The sequence below is a fragment of the Ammospiza caudacuta genome, chromosome 4 (genome assembly GCF_027887145.1).
Source record: "Ammospiza caudacuta isolate bAmmCau1 chromosome 4, bAmmCau1.pri, whole genome shotgun sequence".
In the NCBI taxonomy this organism is placed as follows: Eukaryota; Metazoa; Chordata; class Aves; order Passeriformes; family Passerellidae; genus Ammospiza; species Ammospiza caudacuta.
The window spans coordinates 66,987,004-67,004,681 of record NC_080596.1 but is presented as its reverse complement, the minus strand read 5'-3'; the positions used below and the strand labels follow the sequence as shown (position 1 = coordinate 67,004,681).

Below are 17,678 nucleotides of genomic sequence, written 5' to 3'. Positions count from 1 at the left end.
GACTCAAGTTTATCCAAGACTGGACTAGAAAGGTGCACAGAATAACCTTAGGAGATGTCTGAAAGACAGGCCCCTGTGACATGGAACACATCTGCTACTAACACAAATTTAGGAACTACTGGGGCAGGAGAAATCAGATTTCCATATGCACATGGCCTAAAATTATAGAGCACAAAACACAGCGGAACAATTACTTCTTAGCCCTTGATGTGAAAACTCTAAATTAGATCAGAAGCAAAAGTTCCCTGAAAGAACACAAGGCCAGGTTTAAGCTAAGTGGGTTCTGTTGCAACAACAATTTTTTAGTAAGAGTTGCCCGCTCTGCGCAGAAAATCACAGCACTTCTGGATGGGCATTTCTGCCCCTCCTGTCCTACAGCCTCACTGGGCCCTGAAACTTGACCATCTGTTGGATGAGAATGATGAACAGCAAGCAGCTTTCAAGGAGGTTGTTAGAAAAGGGAAAAACTTAGTCTCTTTCAAAACTGAAAGCTTGTTTTACCAGGGTCTCCCCTAAAGAGATCAAAACTTTCAGAAGTCCACTTTTAAAAAGTTACTTAAAAATAGTACATTTCAAAATAATAGGGTAAAATAAGGTTAGTATTTGAATTTTGCAATTCCAAATAGCAATTTCAAAATATTTATTTTTAAAGCACAGAATGGAAACTTGGTCCTCCTCACAAATACAAGGTGCACTCACTGTTCAAAGGAGTGTACATGCATTAAGCAGCAGTGTTCATTCAAAGAGCTGAGTTTTATGTCAGTTCAGAACGGCAGCTAGTAGGGATGAAGAAAACATTTTAGATTTCTAAATGCTGTTTTTAGTTTCTACTGCTTACCACTACATCATGCCTACAGTAATATATAAACTGCAAGTAACATGATTATGCTGAGAACTATGCACAACTCCCAGCGCTGAATGAGAATAAAAAAATATATTCTCTGGTAAAATTTTTCATTACAAAAATTCCAGATTGAAAAAACAGGCTTTCGGGAACAAATTCACAGAAACTAGGCAGGCTGAGACATACAAACATACAAATCATGTACTGCACACACACATTGCATTGAGGACTAAAGAACTGCATAGATTGAAATGCTGTGTTACCAAGGACAGATGTTATCCAAAGATTTTTTTAAAACTATGCATTTCATTAACAGTTGCTAAATTTTGGTGTGTAACTAGCCCAACATTGACTTGCAATTTTACATTTTGGTTCTACAGGAAACTTTCAAACCCATTACAAAGTCTGAGAAGCAAAAAATTAGGCCCCAAGTTTTGTTGGTTTTTTATATTCAACTTTATTTTATTTTTATAACAGCATCCAGGACTGAACAGACTAGCTACAAAAACTTCAGCTGGTATTTCTTTTTCTCTTCACCTTTTAAAACTGGCAAATAGAAAAGCTTTCAAAGCTTTAGCTGGCACCAAACCATGTGCCAGACAGAAAAGAGTCAATAGATGTACTCTAGAACACAATCTTAGCTGAGAAGCAATACAGAATTCCAGCTTGATTCAGCTGTTTGAGGAGGTATGGGATCCATCATCTCAGCAGCCTGAAGTCAGATTACTTTCTAACTAGTTAGATGACCTTTCAAATGTATCACTCCACATCACTCCCAGTCCCAGGGACAGTACTGATAAGTGTCCCTGCTTACTGGAGCAGCCAGGATGAGTTTGAACTTGTTTTGAGTATTTTGTGTTCATTCCTCAATACACACAATTTCTTTGTGCCAGTAAAGAGAGTATTTACAGTTCAGTCCTGTCCCCTTTCTATTACCAAAGCCCATTTCAAGGATCCAGACTTGTCTCATGTTCTTCAGCTTCATCAGGTAGTTCCTCAGCAGATGCATCACACACATTGTCCTGGCCATCTGCAGGCTGATTTGGCTCATCACGTTCCCCAGCTGCAATCTGAGTTGTTTCCTCTTCCTCTTCTTCCTCAACTTCCCCATCATCCTCTACGTCCATCTCAAACACCCTGATGTGGCGGAGGTTTGAACTCAGCTACAGAGACAGTAAGAAGCTCCTGTTAATGACCAAATAAATAAAAACACCACCAGCACTTTAATTGTCAGCTTTGAAAATAACCTTTATCTTTGAAATGGAGGTTTCAAGGGAATTAGCAACTTTTTTATTGCTCTATAGGCTGAGAAGTAAAGCAAGCAGATCTATTACCTTCTGTTAAAGTTTTTCCATCCTGTGCTACTATGGTATGACTGTATCCTGACACACTAACAGCAGATTATGAAAAAATAATCTATTTGTTAAAAAAAGAAATTGGTAACTTTTAGGTTACCACTTCAGTCAGCACACTTCCTTTAATAGACAGGCTTTTTCAGAGATACTGCACTTACCACACAAGAAACTTTCCTAATGCCATTTACAGAAACATACTGAGCTTTCATGTTCTCCAGCACTCTCCACTGACTCTCCAAGAAGACAGTACGTGTGGGTATCTCACCGCTTCGCTCATCCAGCCTGCACAGCAAGGAAAAAAGCACAAAGCTGCTTCACAAGAAACAACTGCACTTCTAAGAAAAACCTCCAGTTTCATATGTCCAAATTTCATCAGATGCAACAAGCAGATAAGTCTCTGAAACCATCATAATGCCACCACGATACTCTAGAGCAGGAGATCCAACTGTAGAGACACAGCACATTCCAACTGAGTTAAAAACATTACAGCAGGTAAGAAGGGAGTTGTAAAGTTTGACCTTCCCACAAGAAACAGCTGTAGCAGGATGTGGGTGGCTTTTTTCAAACTTCTCCTCTGCACAAAGAGGAGTTTCCAAACACTGTCCTGGATGCAGTACCTCCCCTTACACAGAAGTTTGGCCTCCATGACCTTTTAAATATGCATCATTACCCCACTCACAGGGACTGTATGAAGACACTCCCTACCTATTACAGTAGCCAAGATTAGTTTGAACTTGCTCTTAATATTTTCTGTTCACCCTTCAATATACAATATCTTTGTGGCATAAAAAGTTAATTTACAGTTCAGCGTAGCTCCTTATTTTGAAATAAAAATGCATCATAAGCAAACCACCAGAGAAGAATGGGAGAAAAGTAAAAGCAAGGAACACACAGCAACTAAAGGTTTGGATTCACGAATTGAATTTCATTGGCCTTTGTGTGTGTGTTCACTTTCACCTCTACCTATGCCAATGCAGACAGCTGTACCAGTTCTGATGTTTTAAGGTCAAGCTGACAATATTTGTAAGGGTGGCTATCAGGGAAAGATCAAGAAATACTTGTGTACTCTTATTACAAGGCAGAGGTACGAGCACATATGCTGAAAACATCCTCAACTGAAGTATTCTGACTAGCAAAGTCAGCATCTTTCTAAGGAAGATTTCTGATTCTGCATAGTGTCTTCAGCTTATTCTTCCATTTCATGACAGGCAGGTACAGAAGTAGTATCAGTATGAAAAAACTGAAAACTACCCTCCCAAAAACCACAAAACAAACTATTTAGGAAGCTTCCATCTCCCTCATCCTATTCTCCTGGCACAAAAGAGTTTCCATCTTCAAAATATTTACACACGCACAAAGTATGAGTAACTGTACACAATCACAATATTTGCTTAATTTGCTTTTCAGTTCTACATTTTCAGATTTGCTCAAGGTTTTTCAATACCTTTCCATAGAATCCCAAATGGATTTCCCATCTTGGTCCTCATCTGTATATACTGAAGATAAAGGCAGCTGAGCCAAGACTCTCTCCTTCCCCTCTTGTTGCACACTCTCTTTCAGAACTACAGTTACAGTTTCATCATCATAGAAGTGAGCATCCAAACAACTGTAGCATCTACAGGAAAATAATTTAGAAAGCATCAAGTAATATAAGAGAATGCAGAAATAAAATATGTTAAAGTTGTTAGAAAGTATTCAGTGCTTAACACCAAGCTTCATTGTAAATTATAATAAAATAATAAAAGAGGTCAGTTGTGCAGCTGACTAAATGATAGCAATAACCTGGCAGACTCCTGCCTCATGCAGGAAAAAATTATTCTGAAGGGGAAAATAAAGTAACTCAAAAAATCTCTTACTAGTAACCTTCACATTTCAGATGAAACATAAGAAACAGCAAACATAAATACCAAAGAAAATTTAGAAATACAGTTGAAGGTTCTGAGGGCAAATCACATCTGGCTTTTCTACATGAAAAGGATGAATTTACTCTATCATATGCCTTGTAAGATGGCTACATTCAGCCATTCCAAGTCTTACCTTACTTAAAGAACATCACACAGATAAAAAATACTTGTTTCCAGCTAGATTTGTTTCTTACACATGTGTTAAAGCTTTAGTTTTCAACTGTAAAACTAAAATTTACTTGACTTTGAGATGAAGTGCAAAGTAAGATTTGCACTATTCTGCAGCTTCATGCACCTGTGCCATTTCTTAGACCCTGATTCACCCAGGTGAGTTAACTTCAAAGGTAACAATGCAAGAAAACTAACAGGAAATACGATTTTTTTTTATTCAGCAATCTGCAAGAAAAATCAAATATACTGACCTGGAGTCTGAGCTCTCATTTATACTGTTGCTCAAGAAGTTTCCAAACTCTACTGCAAGAATCCCATTACTGACAGACCTACAACAACAGAGTTAATTGTCTCAGTGACAAAAACCTTTCCCTTCACTGAGAATCCAAAATCTCTAATGGCAACTGTGGTACAAGATGGTGAAAAAGCTATCTAAGCTCAGCACAATACATGGCTACATGCCAAAATTATGTTATTGGTGGATGGGAACCTTTTAAATTCCTCTGCTCCTCAGAAAAACATAACTAATGGACTCAAATGGAAAACTACATCTGGCTTATGCAGAGAAGAGAAAGCCATCATTAAATTACAGACCCCAAGATATTAATCAAAAATACTATTTACAGTAAGACAAAGTAACAGAGGAAGCAGGATTCTTTGTAATATTTCAGAAGTTTGCACAAATAAGTAATTCTGTTAGCAGCAATCTAATGGAATCTCATTTTTTCTAATCCCAGAAACATCTTGGGTCTTGAGATGAGATTTACTGAGTGTAATACAACACAAACTTCTGCTGCAGTTTCCTGCTGCACCTAATATATTCCTCATTTTCTCTAGTATTCAAGAGAAATTGTATTCGTGGTGCTCATTCCTTGTTTTTACAAATAGATTTAAATTGTGTTTCTGTACAAATGTGGCAAAACTCACACACCACTTTTTCCCTCTTTTTGTCTTACCTGGAAGTATCAGTATGTCTTCTCAAAATGTGTATTTTAGAAATAGAATTTTCTAACATGGTGAAGAGAACATAATGTAAGTTAGATGTTTTGTCATTCCACCTGCAATATGGGGGAAGAAATGAAAATTTAGATTAAGTTTTAATAACCTGTAAACTACATGGAACAAGGAATAGGAACAAGGAATAGCAGCATACTTACAGAAATGGTAACTTAAATAACTGAGGTGTGGAATCTTCACTGCAAAGGACAGACAAAACAGTTTATGAAATGCTACTCATGCATGAGTTTTAGTTGCACATTTCTTTAGCTGCTTTTAGTAAAGAAATACCTTTGAGAAACTTTGTAGAGAGATATGCAGACTGCTTGATGCACTGACTTTCCAATTACATCCTAATAAATAGAATAAAAATAGTCCATAAAATACAGGCAGTTATTCATAATTATACATGTTTTTAAGAAAAAAAAAACAACCAACCTACCAACAACCTCTGAGTACATCTGAAAGAAAACTTCACCAATATTTATCCTGAAATAAACAACCCTAATGTAAACACTACATACACTATGTCACCTCATACATTTGTTTCATGTTTCTCCATATTAGACTAATGTATTGCCAACTGACACAGTTATCTGGTACACACACACACATATAATTAACATTAAAACCAGATCCCAATATTGTATGAAGAGAATATGTCAAATAAAAAAATCCCTCACTGTACTTTCCCTGGCCAAAGGCTTGAGATATCCCAGCAGTGAAGCTGGACTCTACCCAAGTTATAGGCACTCAAAGGCAAAGATTAAAGCTTCAGGCCTTGCTAAGCATGACTGCTTCCTTCAGTTGACCACTATCCTTAAAAGAAAGTTATCATTTGTAAAAACAGAACTTACTGCTGGCTTTTGTAAACATAGATCAATGACCCTTTCCATTTGCCTTTTGACAAAATGCAATGATTTCTCAGGATAGTAGGGAAACAGAAGCGGGCTTTCTGTAAACAGACAAAGTTAATTTTAAAAAATGCTTGTATCTCTATAGAAACATATTACACCATTATTACCTTCAAAATCAGATTTTCTAAAGACTATTTTCCAGACAAAAATGCTACCATTTCCCCCCTTTTTATCAAATTAAATAGGCAGAAAAAGGCAACTGTGGCAAATTCTATTACACACAGCTTACGCTGTCAAGGTTTTACAGTCTTTGGTTTCTAAAGTTAAACTACAATAATTGTCACCATCTGCTCATTATAGTCTCCTACTTCCTTTTCACCACTAATTAACAAAATAGTCTCAGCCTCCAGTGAAAGAGAACAAGTTAGGATACTTCCCTCAAGTACAACCTAAGCATAACTATTACTCTCTTGAATTAAGATATCCTAAAATAGACCTCTTCTGGGATTCCTTCCAAGCCAACACTTCTGAGACTGGTACAGAAAAGATGAGGAACTCCCAATATCCAGAAAATGGTAATTGACTGGGTAAGCAGCTACATAAACCCTGTGCAAGGCCCATTTATTTTATTCCACTCAGATGAAGACCAATGAGTGACATTACAGAAGTAACTCACAAGCATGAAAAAAGCTAATTCTTCTACATTGGTTACATTCTGCATATATCTTGCATTCACTTTTTTTCATGAAAACACATTACCTTTAAGATGAGTACTATCTTTAAGAAAGTTAAACCACTGGTTTCCCTCTGTATTAGGTGGGGATACAAGATCATCATCTTCATCTTTCAAGTACTAAAAAAGAAACACAGTTTTAAGACTGTAATTTAAGAATAGGGAACATTAGAATTCCACCTTCACTATTGCCCCTAGTGAGTATATTAAAAATTTCTTGGTAAATTAACTTGCCATAGTCTTAAAATTAAATATTCCACCCCATCTAGAAACGAGAAAAATCAACTATTGTTTAAGATCACATGGTGATATTTCCCTAAGAAACTGATCTTTAGAATAAGTCTGAGCACAAATGTTTTGAAATGCAGTGATTAATGCCATACAGATAACATATCAGTTTTACTGAAGTTGGCTTTTAGAGTTTTACTACTGCTGCGAAATATTTTTGTCTTTTCCTAAAAATACAGCATGTGTAAAGTGAAAATACAGCATTTTAAACCCTCATTTTCCTAATAAAAAGGTGAAACAATTTACTCTTTTTTACCATTACTGGTATGTGCAACACAGAGCAAAAAGGCCAGGGAAGCAAAGTGGACACAACTTTAAAAGCTTCTCTATTTAAGGATTTTCCCATTTATTCTTTTTGCATTTATTCCTTAGTTCTTTACCTGACCAACTCTCTCCACATTGAAGTATTTTCCTTTACGATTGTAAAGTTCTGGTGCCTAAAAAAATAATGCAAACAAACCCATTATTTAAACATAAAAGGAATGAGAAGTAGTGAACAAAAGATGATCAAATTATTTTATTCTCAGATTTTTCAGCCTCAGCTATTGTCAGCAAAAATACAGTCAAATCATGTACTTGGAAAATGAGTATCACTGACCTCATTGAAGTGCTCAGTAAGAAAATCGGCCACAAATGTGATATCTTTTTGAGTCATCTAAAAGGGAAAAAAACAGTGAGAAAAGCAAAGGGTAAGAAACACATTTCAATGAGCACAGAACACACAATCTGTAGGCTGCACAAGCACAGCTCCCTCAGCCTGTGCTCACAGGGCAAATGTTCCAGCCTCCAACCCACTTGGGAGTGCTCTGCTGAACTCATCCCAGACCATTCTTGTCTTGTACAGGAATGGTCCCAAACTGGAGATGGGACCAACCAACAAGTGCTAAATTAGGACAATAAGTGCATCCCCTGACCTCCTGGCCATGCTCTCATTACTACAGCCCTGGTCACCCCTGCCCACCTTTGCCAGGGCACACTGCTGGCTCATGCCCAGCATGCACCCAGTGATTCCCACATCATTTTGGCAGAGCTGACATCTTCCCAGCCACATGGGCTCCAGCAAAGCACTCACAGGGGGTTAACCCACCCCACAACAGAACCTTGCAGTTTGTCTTTCATGAACTGCAGGGAGTCCCTGCCTGCCCATTCCTCCAGCCTATCTATTTCTGGAAGGCATCTCTGCCCTCAAGTGAGGGCAGTGTGATGGTGGCTGCAAATTCAATGCAGGTGTTATTGTATTATTATATTATTGTTTCATTATATATTCCCTCTCCTCTATGGGGACATTGATAAAGATACTAAGATCTCACTCTGGTTGACTTCAGCATTTAGGGTGCATAAAGAGCTGCCATACAGAGGCCTTGCATACCCAGCATACTAAATACAGCAGTGTTAGCAAAGAAAACAGAAAAAGTAATTCAAGCACAACAGCACATTAGTGTCAATGCACAGGCATCAACTTTCTCAAAAAAATGACACAGACACTACCCTTTAAGTTCTGGAACAAAAAGGAACTTTTAATTCTGCTTTTGAGATGAGCAGAATATCGAGGATATCACCATTTATCAGAAAATGTTACTATTACCTTGTTCAGCTCTGGAAGCACATGATCTTCTGACATCCTCAACATGGCTGAGGGAAAAATTATATTCTTACTGCATTAATACGGTTTTCCTAATATCCTTTATTTTTCACATGTATGTAATAAGACATTGCTGTTAAAAAAGATTCATTCATTAGAAGCAAAAGAGCCTGGGATGAAGAATTACAAGTAGAGACTGAAATTCAGTCTCTCTAGTCTCACTAGCTTACATTACAAAGCTTACATTACAAATCTTCAAGAATTTTTATCTTTAATCTTCTCCAACTGCATTCTACTCTGTATGAGACTGAAACAAAATTATTATGAAAAGAGCTCATAAGAATTTGTTCATGTCCATACTCAGAGTACTAAAATAGATATATGTAAAATACTTGAAAACTGTTATGCTCAGAAAAATGTGTTTTAAGAGAATGGCACAGGATTAATTTCAAATCTGCAAGGCTTGGATAAAGTTCTCTGTTTAGTCTGAAATGAAACAAACAATGAACATAACATTGTGACAGAGAACTTAGGTAGTCCTGCTTTCTGTAATTTCTAAATTAGAACTATTATATTCCTGCTAGTAAGTGCTAACACTGCATAGCTAGTACTTCTCTAATATCTGGTAATAACACTTAATTTTTGTAAGGTAGTTCTAAAAAGATCAAATAGAAGTTATAAAATTATTTATAAACATTAATAAAAACAGGCAGGCTAAAATACAGCGTGCTTCACTTCCTTCTAACATTTTCTCTGCAGCTACCCAGACACATGAAGGTGGCTACTAAGTGCAAGTGGACATTCAGAGACTGTTTACATCTGTGCAGAACCTTAAAAGTAACTAGGCTTTCACAGGAGAAAACAGCAAGTAACAGAGTAAAAAAAAATAAGGTTACATTTCAAATTTTGTGTAGCCTAAAAAAAGTCCTTTCTTTTTCTCCAAATCAAGACCAGCAAATTGCTCATGAAACAGAAAACAGTTTGGAGCAATATTACAGGTCAAGTATATGCAATACCCACTCTGCACATACTAAATTTAATTGAGAACTGCCAAATTTATAATCTGTGTTTAATATTATAGTTACTCTTGCCTCATCAACTATATCCCTTTATATGTCCAGAAAAAAATAGATGGCTATAACTAAGACTGGCCTAGTAACTTGTCTGCATTTCAATGCTTACAATATAAACCAGATACTGGATGATGACTGTGTGACCAATCTTACCAACATAGAGCCACCGGAAAAATGCCTTGAAGTTTTTCATACTACTGTCGATCACTCTAAACAAGAAACAAGACAAGAAATTACAAAATCTGACTGTCACAAGCTGCTTCATGCTTAAGTCCCATCTTTACCACAGAAAGGCCTGCAAGCTCTGTCAGTTGTTTTCAAAATGGCCAATGCAATGTTTCAAGTAAGACTATTCTTGTGGAATGAGTCTGACACGCAGGGAGACAAGATGAAAGCTCCCCACCAACAGAGGAGTCTTGCTCTCCCAACTTCCTCTATTCCCAGCCCACTAATTTCCTCCAATACAAGACTGAATAGCAATGCTTTTAAACTCTCCAGACTTTATACTTACTGAAGCAGCTCATTTGCCTTCAGGATGAAAGAACCAACAGCAGTAATAGCCTCTGTAAAAAAAAAAAAAAAAAGCTAACCATTCTTATTAAGCTTTCAAAAGTGAAATCAGAGCACAGAGGTAGCACACACACTACTGTACCATCAATTCCAGATGCATCTAATCCCAGAGACTCATATTTTTGTTTCCATAAAGCCATTCCTTTCAATTCACTCAAGTGGTATAAAAGTGCCTCAGAGCCACTAGGAAAGCAGAGGAAAGAAGCATAATTTTTTATTCACACTCTGGAAATTCAGTGCTGTGCTGCATGCTACATTTATATTATTTAATGCACAAAGTGCAAAGCCTTATAAGGTGGTCTGCCATGAACAAGAGGCATGGTATAACTTCAGAGAAAGGCAGATATTGTCTCAATGACACAAAGTTAGTGTGAATATTTTGCATAGATCCTATTAAACACACCGGGCAGCAATTTACAGGTGATGTACCATAAAGATTGTTCAAAATACTTAACTGGTTCTCTACTACACAAAAGTAAAATGTTTTGCCATGATCACAGTTTCCATACCAGCCCACCTACATAGAAAGCACCACCAAGACAGCTTATTGTCATTTATCAAAGCATATAATATGCCATTTAATCTAAAATTCATTGGAAATTCTGGGACTTACCTCTGCAAATGACTTATAACCAACTTTTGTATACTAGAATAGGAAGACTCTATAGACTGACCAAGTTTTTTTAAACCCTGTTAACAAAGAAATACAATAATAATCTGTTAATATAAAAATGATTAAAAGATATTGAAATAGATTAATTTAGTATGTTTAAAAAAATGTTAACATACCTTTACTGTCAGTTGGTTCATTAGCAATGCCTGAAGTTCCAGACTGAAGGAGGTAGGGAGAGAACCAAATAGGCATTTCATTTTGTGTTTCAACATCAAGTGCAAAGGCATACTCAGATAAAACAACAGTAACTACCTTGCTTTGCCCCATAACAACAGCTGCATAAACTCATCCTGAACAGAAGTGGTTGTATTCTTTTCCTGTCAGTCAAAATGATTGAAATAGATTGGTGAAGAGATTAAATCCAGCCTGCCAAATTATCTCACAAACACTCCATATAAAGTACTTCAAAGAAGCCACCCAGATCTTTGAATGTTGAAATCAGACTACTGATCACTGAAAGTTTTATGATCACTGAAAGTTCTCTAGTATTTCAAGTTATTTTCAACTGCATTACCCAATAAAAATTCTAAGGAGTTTGCCACCAAGAATCTATTCTAAAATACAATAAAACTACAAGATTCATTAACTTCTGACTATGGTCAATGAATACAAAATTTAAGCAAATCCAATGGCATCTTAAACACAGATATTACATGTGCTCTATTGAACTAGGCTGTAAAGTGTTACTGAACATTTACAGTGATCAGTTTATCAATGACTTAAGTACAAAGAGCACAGCCTTAAGTAGAAAGCAACTGATCAACAGCAGGACAAGCTGAAAACTATGATTTTTTAAAATTTCAGAATAAATAAAAGTATCACAATACAATTATGCTTGATTGTACACAGGTGCCTTCAGCATCAGAGCACTTGACACACAATAGCTTTCAGGCTGTCTCTGAACTTAGGGACTCTTATCTGGAGGCATCATGCTTAACATTAGGATATGCAATAGACTAACAAGAACAACAGAACTACTGCCAAAAGTGTTTTTCCAAAAGGATGGTTAATCCTGCAGTACCTGTACAAACTTTGTTAGTCGTGAGTCCATCTGCATCAGTATTTCTTCCCATGCTTCACACATGCATGTCAATGACAGCTTTATATACTGTAATACAGAAACTGGCATCAGTATTATTTCCTTTCTCCCTGTCAACAACACATTCAGCAAATGGATGTTACAATATAAAGGAAATACACAGTAGATCTTATATAAAATTTATTATCAAATTCCAAGTTGGAGCTCTACATTTACTTAAAACCAACTCAAGCTTCTTACAAGAAAACATTTATTTCACTTGCATTAGAATGTCAAAGCCTACAGAACCACAAGACTAAAAGGATGGTGTAACACAACTGTACCTGTAACAGAGTTGAAATGTGAGTAAACTTCCGGGCCATTCGAGTTACCTCAGGTAAGTAACTTGATAACAGACTAGTGTCCAACTACAACAAATGGAAAAAGCAACAGGTAACAGATGACTTGTCTTTTAACAATACATAGATTACAGAAATTAAAAGACAGATTGGAAAGACCCACAGAAAATCTCTTCATTCTCAACTCCTTAAGGTTGATTTTAAAAGGAAAATACATTTAATTCAAAGAAGCAATAACTATTTTTAATGCATCTATAAAAACCCCTGAGAAGGTTCCACATTTTGGAGCTCTAACAGTAATAATGTTAAGGATGACTGTTCTGGAAAGGGGATAATCACAAGCATTGCTGTTAGGCCCCTTGTGCGCAGAATGGAGAAAATCTGATTAATTGTCACTGTAGTTGAATAAATTCACATTATTCTAAAAGAAGTATTTTGCAAGAATGGCTCAGATCACCATTGTCAGTCTCATCAGTGAAACTGTATGTTAACATCACAAATTCAAAAGCTAAACTGGGGTAATTTCAAAATGGCTGAAACTGGTAGTTTTTGTTATCATGGGAAAGCAATAAAGCTACCAGAATGTAATTTAAAGACCAGTTTTCCCTTTAAACATGTACTTACCTGAAAATACATTATCTCTGCTTCACTGTCTGGAGAGTTCTGTAGCTCTGTAATAACTGACAGTGATTTCAAATCACTAGACAAACACAGTCCACGACAAGAACCTGCCACCTGAAGAATTCCAGTTTAAAAGTTAATAAAACATTTCATTTCCTCTAAGAATATTTCCTGCTCTAACACACTGACATACAAAGATGACTGTGTTCAATGGCAGGTAAAAATGAAGTGCAATTTTCAGCTACTGCTCAGGAGCAAACCCAATCTTTTTATCATGTATTAACAGCGAATTTTGAAACAAGAGTTAAATTTCCCAGTTACAAGGTCTTTCCATCAATAACCAATAACCCAATCAATTAGTTTCTTCAAATTCAGCAGCCCAGTTTCACTTATGTGTAAGCATATGTATATTTTCACTCAATTCAGCTGTAGCTTGGTATATTATGAAGAAAAAATGTGGAAAGGAACCAAACATACCCCATTTACTGTAGCAATCTTGAACATTCCATAAGCATATATCTCAATAAATCCTGAGCTGCCACCAAGGACAAGAGCATTAAGTCTATAAAAATAGAAGAATGTGCTGATAAGCATACTGAAAAGAATTTGAACACACACATTATTAATACTTAAATTCTATTCCTGCACAAAAGGAAACATTGTGTTACCGTCCATTATTCAAGAAATTAAAAAACTAGCAAATTAGCTTGGATTTTATTGATAAAAACTGCCTCTAACATTTATATTAAGAGTATTAATTACTACATTAACTGAGAGAATAGGGGAAAGATAGCACAGTTTAGTCAGAGAGTCCTTTTTCACTAAAAGTAACAAGTTTCTAGCAACCTTCCCCTTACCAATGCATGTTGCAGTATGCAGGCTGCAAAGCATTATTACTAAGCCACCCTGAATGACCCCGATTACATGCAGAGTGAGCTTGTCACACTCAGTGGCATCCCTCAGCACCTCAAAGGCAATGAACATTTGAAATGGATGCAGCAGCAATAACAGCCACAGAAGTAGCAACAGCACCAGAAACAGAAACCCAGTTCAAAGAATAGAGTCTGGGACAGACAGATCTATGTTTTGCTCACTTACTAAAAACAATGTGCTACACTGGCTTGGGAAAAAGCCTAAATACAAGCAAATTAACTGCAACTTCTGCCTGTTACAGCTCTAAATAAATATACATTGACACTGAATATTTCTGTTAAAACCAACACAGAACTTAGGAAAACAGTATGTTAAAAACTTTTGGTTGGATTAATTGAGCAGTTGAAGACAGCAGAGAGATTTCATAAAGCTCCTACACCACAGACAGCTCACTCTCTCTCAAGCAAGGAAATCCTACTGTAAGAAGAGCTATCAAGTTTTAAAAAGGAGTAACTGGTGATAGACAGAGATGCAGATTTAATTTAACAGTAAACTCAATTATCCATTATTTTATCTCTTTAAAAAAGCAACTAAACAAAAAACCTCAACCAACAACCCACAGCCAGAATTTACCTGACATCACCCAGAAGCTTCATAATCTCATCTGACTTTTCTTCACTGAAAATACAAAACATGTGATTATGGCTTATGTAGTTTGTCCCAATACCAGAAAATAAAACAAAACTAAAAAACAGTGAGTTATAATATGACAATTTCTTACCTGAAAATTTTTGCTGTGGTACTGTAACTGAAAAAAAATAATTACTGTCAGTAACAATGATCAGACAGCTGCAGAGTGTTAAAGATGAATAACCAAAATAATGACAATAAATGACAAATGGTATTTCCTCAAGCTTACTAGAGTAACACTTACTTTTTTGGCAGCGCTGGTAATTTAGGCAAAAGGAGGTTTGATTCATCTTCAGCATTGTAAAAGGAAGTGAGAACACTGAAAAAGACATAATACTGTCTTTATTACCCAAGCTGTAAAAATGAGAAGAGCCTTTCTTTTCAACTCCAGAGTTAAGAGTACATATTCAATGCATTATATATATCAAAATTAGAAATGTCAGAGGATAAATTATTAAAGGTCATATAAAAGATTATCAAGTGATCAAATTAATAAAAAAAACTGAAAATCTTTTTTTATTTCCAGTGAATAAAGTTTGTATCTGCTGGCTCAGAGGCTTGTCACCAAATCCTCCATTGCCTGTAAATCAGTTATTGTCAGAGGCTTTCTGTTTAAACTCTCTCCAAGCCTGCAGTAAAACAGGCTGTACATGCTAACACTAGATTAAGCAGCTCTTAAGGAGAAGCACAAGATTATGCTGAAATGTAATGTATTACCCAAAGAACCACAAGACTAAGGTATCAGCATTAAAATAAGCATATGAAAAGGATCTATTCTAAAAAAAGGAAAATTTTAGCCAAGTGGTGAAAAAACCCCACAGCTGTGGAAAACTATATTACTTTATGTGACTGCTTGTAACATTTAAAGTATAAATTATCAGTAAGGCAACATTACATGGCTTGTGATTGTTTCTTTTCAGACTTACCTGCTTTCCTCAGTTACTTCCATCCAATGCATGTATGTAATAGATAACTCCACAGAGAAGGAGTGCAAGCTTTCAGGCTTTTCTACATCACACAGAATAATCCGCTTGGTATCAGCAAGGCCAAAAGCCAAAACTAGAGAAAGACAAGTTAAATGTATAAATAACCTAGAACTGAACATGCTTCAAACACTTCTAACAATAGTTCTGATAAAGTAGAGGCTCCCAATTTTGCAAACTTGAGTCCAATATTATAGATAACATTGTCCACCAGAAAGGCTTGGTGGACAAAAAACACAAATTAGGAGTTGCCAAGCAACTTTTGCACCACTTTTTACTTAACTTTCTTCAACCATAATAGCAAATAGGCAGAGGTTTCTGTATTTATTTCCTTATAATCACAGGTAATCAGCTTTAAAAAGAAGTTTCTTAAACTCTTCAGATGCCATCATAAAACAATATAGGTTTTTATCCACATGTCATAGAGGAAGATTGTTCCCATTCTCCCACCTCCAGTGAAGCAAAAATTAACTGATTTCTGGCATAAGTTTATTAAACTACTAATTTCAACATTATTTCTATTAATAAGGAAAAGGCTTTTTTTTTCCTTCTCTGGTCTATAATTAGAGTAATTTTAGCCTATGAAGTTTTGCCTATGCTAAGTAAGCTAAGCTCTTCAATCAATCCTGATCAGACAGCTTCTTTCTCCCCCAATAAACTTTGTAGTTCATACAAAATACCCTGCATAGTTAAGAGGTTGAAATTTTGCTATACTCTGAAAAGCAGCATTTGGCACATAAATCTGGCTTACTAATCTTTCTTGCCATTGGATTTAATAGTGTTAATCTCTCTATTGCTGTGAATGAACCTACATAAAATTAAGCCACCCTTCTCTTCAGTTTACTTGAAAATTTCCTTCACAGGCATCATCATTCATGATTTCCCATGGGGTTTTATCGCACCATATCATCTCATATACTTGACATTACTTTTGCCATCTGGTCTCCAAGCAAGAGCAGTCACTTCTTTGCCTGTATTTTCATTTGGAGGCAAACTCCACACACGTTGAAAGTTTGCAAGCCGATGAAGTAAAATCTACAAAGCAAATGCATTAAAGACAAACTTAAACCACCTTCTTACGTTAATAAAAGTTTGTAAATCAGTTCAAGATGCACAGTTTTTTTATCAGTTTTTAACTCCTGTGTTTTAAAGACCACCTGCTTCTCTAGCAGATAATTCACTCCTATGCTCTTATAGAGGGCAGCACACAGTTAACAGCAGTACAGAGAAATAAACTGAGCCTTGCATAAGGATACAAGCCCCTAACCAACAGGGGTTACTCATCAGCTCTCTAGCGGACAGCCCAAAAGCACGAGTCTTGTCTTCATGCACGACCACATACTGCAGTTCCAGGGGGAAAAGTACTTGAAATTAGATTGAACTTAAATAGGAACTTCATGCACAAGCGAGAAGCACATCACACGTGAATTTGTTCGGAAATCAGAATGCAAAAAACGAAGGAGCATTATTAAGACGTTTGATTTACAAAACTGCTATCCTTAAATGCCTGGCCAGGCTCACGAGGAACATGCCCTAAGTAACGGCAAAGGCACCTGGGCCTGCAGGGAGAGCAGCGCCCGTTCCTCCCGTGCCACCCACCGGCACCAGCACTCACCTCCCCCGCCCGGTTGGCCAGGGCGATGAGGTCCCTTTTGGGGGACCAGGACATGAACACCACCTCTTGCGGCAGCTGCTTCTCGCCCACCTGCCTGAAGGCGGGCATGGCTGCGGGGCTCCGCGGGCACGCCGGGCCTCTGCTCCCGCTTCCGGGGGCGGCGCTTCCCGCCGCGGCAAGGAGCGGCCAGGAGCGGGCCGGGCCTCGGCAGCGGGCGGGCCCCGGGAGCCGTGCGGGGAATTCTGAGAGCGGGGCGGGCCCCGGGAGCCGTGCGGGGAATTCTGAGAGCGGGGCGGGCCCCGGGAGCCGTGTGGAGACCCCGGCAGCGGCGTGGGCCTCGCCGCAGCGCCGAGCCAGGCTCTTCAAGCTCCGCTCACTTACTAAGTACTAAATACTCTTTTTTAAGCCCCTTTTCCATTTGGAGAGAAATTTTTTAAAATTCACAAGGCTCCCTATGAGACGATTGTGTGAAA

General features: G+C 37.2%; 1 protein-coding gene across 1 annotated transcript; it reads right to left on the bottom strand.

The window, feature by feature from the left end:
• Positions 1 to 1,020: 1,020 nt before the first annotated feature.
• Positions 1,021 to 17,337, bottom strand: ANAPC4 (anaphase promoting complex subunit 4). The gene is made up of 28 exons (XM_058803265.1): positions 17,206 to 17,337; positions 16,520 to 16,625; positions 15,534 to 15,666; positions 14,852 to 14,926; positions 14,699 to 14,725; positions 14,551 to 14,595; positions 13,522 to 13,606; positions 13,048 to 13,158; positions 12,409 to 12,492; positions 12,068 to 12,154; positions 11,299 to 11,363; positions 11,163 to 11,205; positions 10,987 to 11,063; positions 10,456 to 10,556; positions 10,315 to 10,366; positions 9,957 to 10,012; positions 8,734 to 8,780; positions 7,747 to 7,803; positions 7,529 to 7,585; positions 6,887 to 6,980; positions 6,128 to 6,225; positions 5,562 to 5,623; positions 5,432 to 5,470; positions 5,231 to 5,332; positions 4,526 to 4,603; positions 3,644 to 3,814; positions 2,358 to 2,481; positions 1,021 to 2,007 (listed from the first exon to the last, which is right to left on the bottom strand). The coding sequence occupies exons 1-28, from the start codon at positions 17,311 to 17,313 to the stop codon at positions 1,792 to 1,794; spliced, it is 2,400 nt and encodes a 799-aa protein (XP_058659248.1). The 5' UTR covers positions 17,314 to 17,337; the 3' UTR covers positions 1,021 to 1,791.
• Between the last annotated feature and the right edge of the window lie 341 nt (positions 17,338 to 17,678).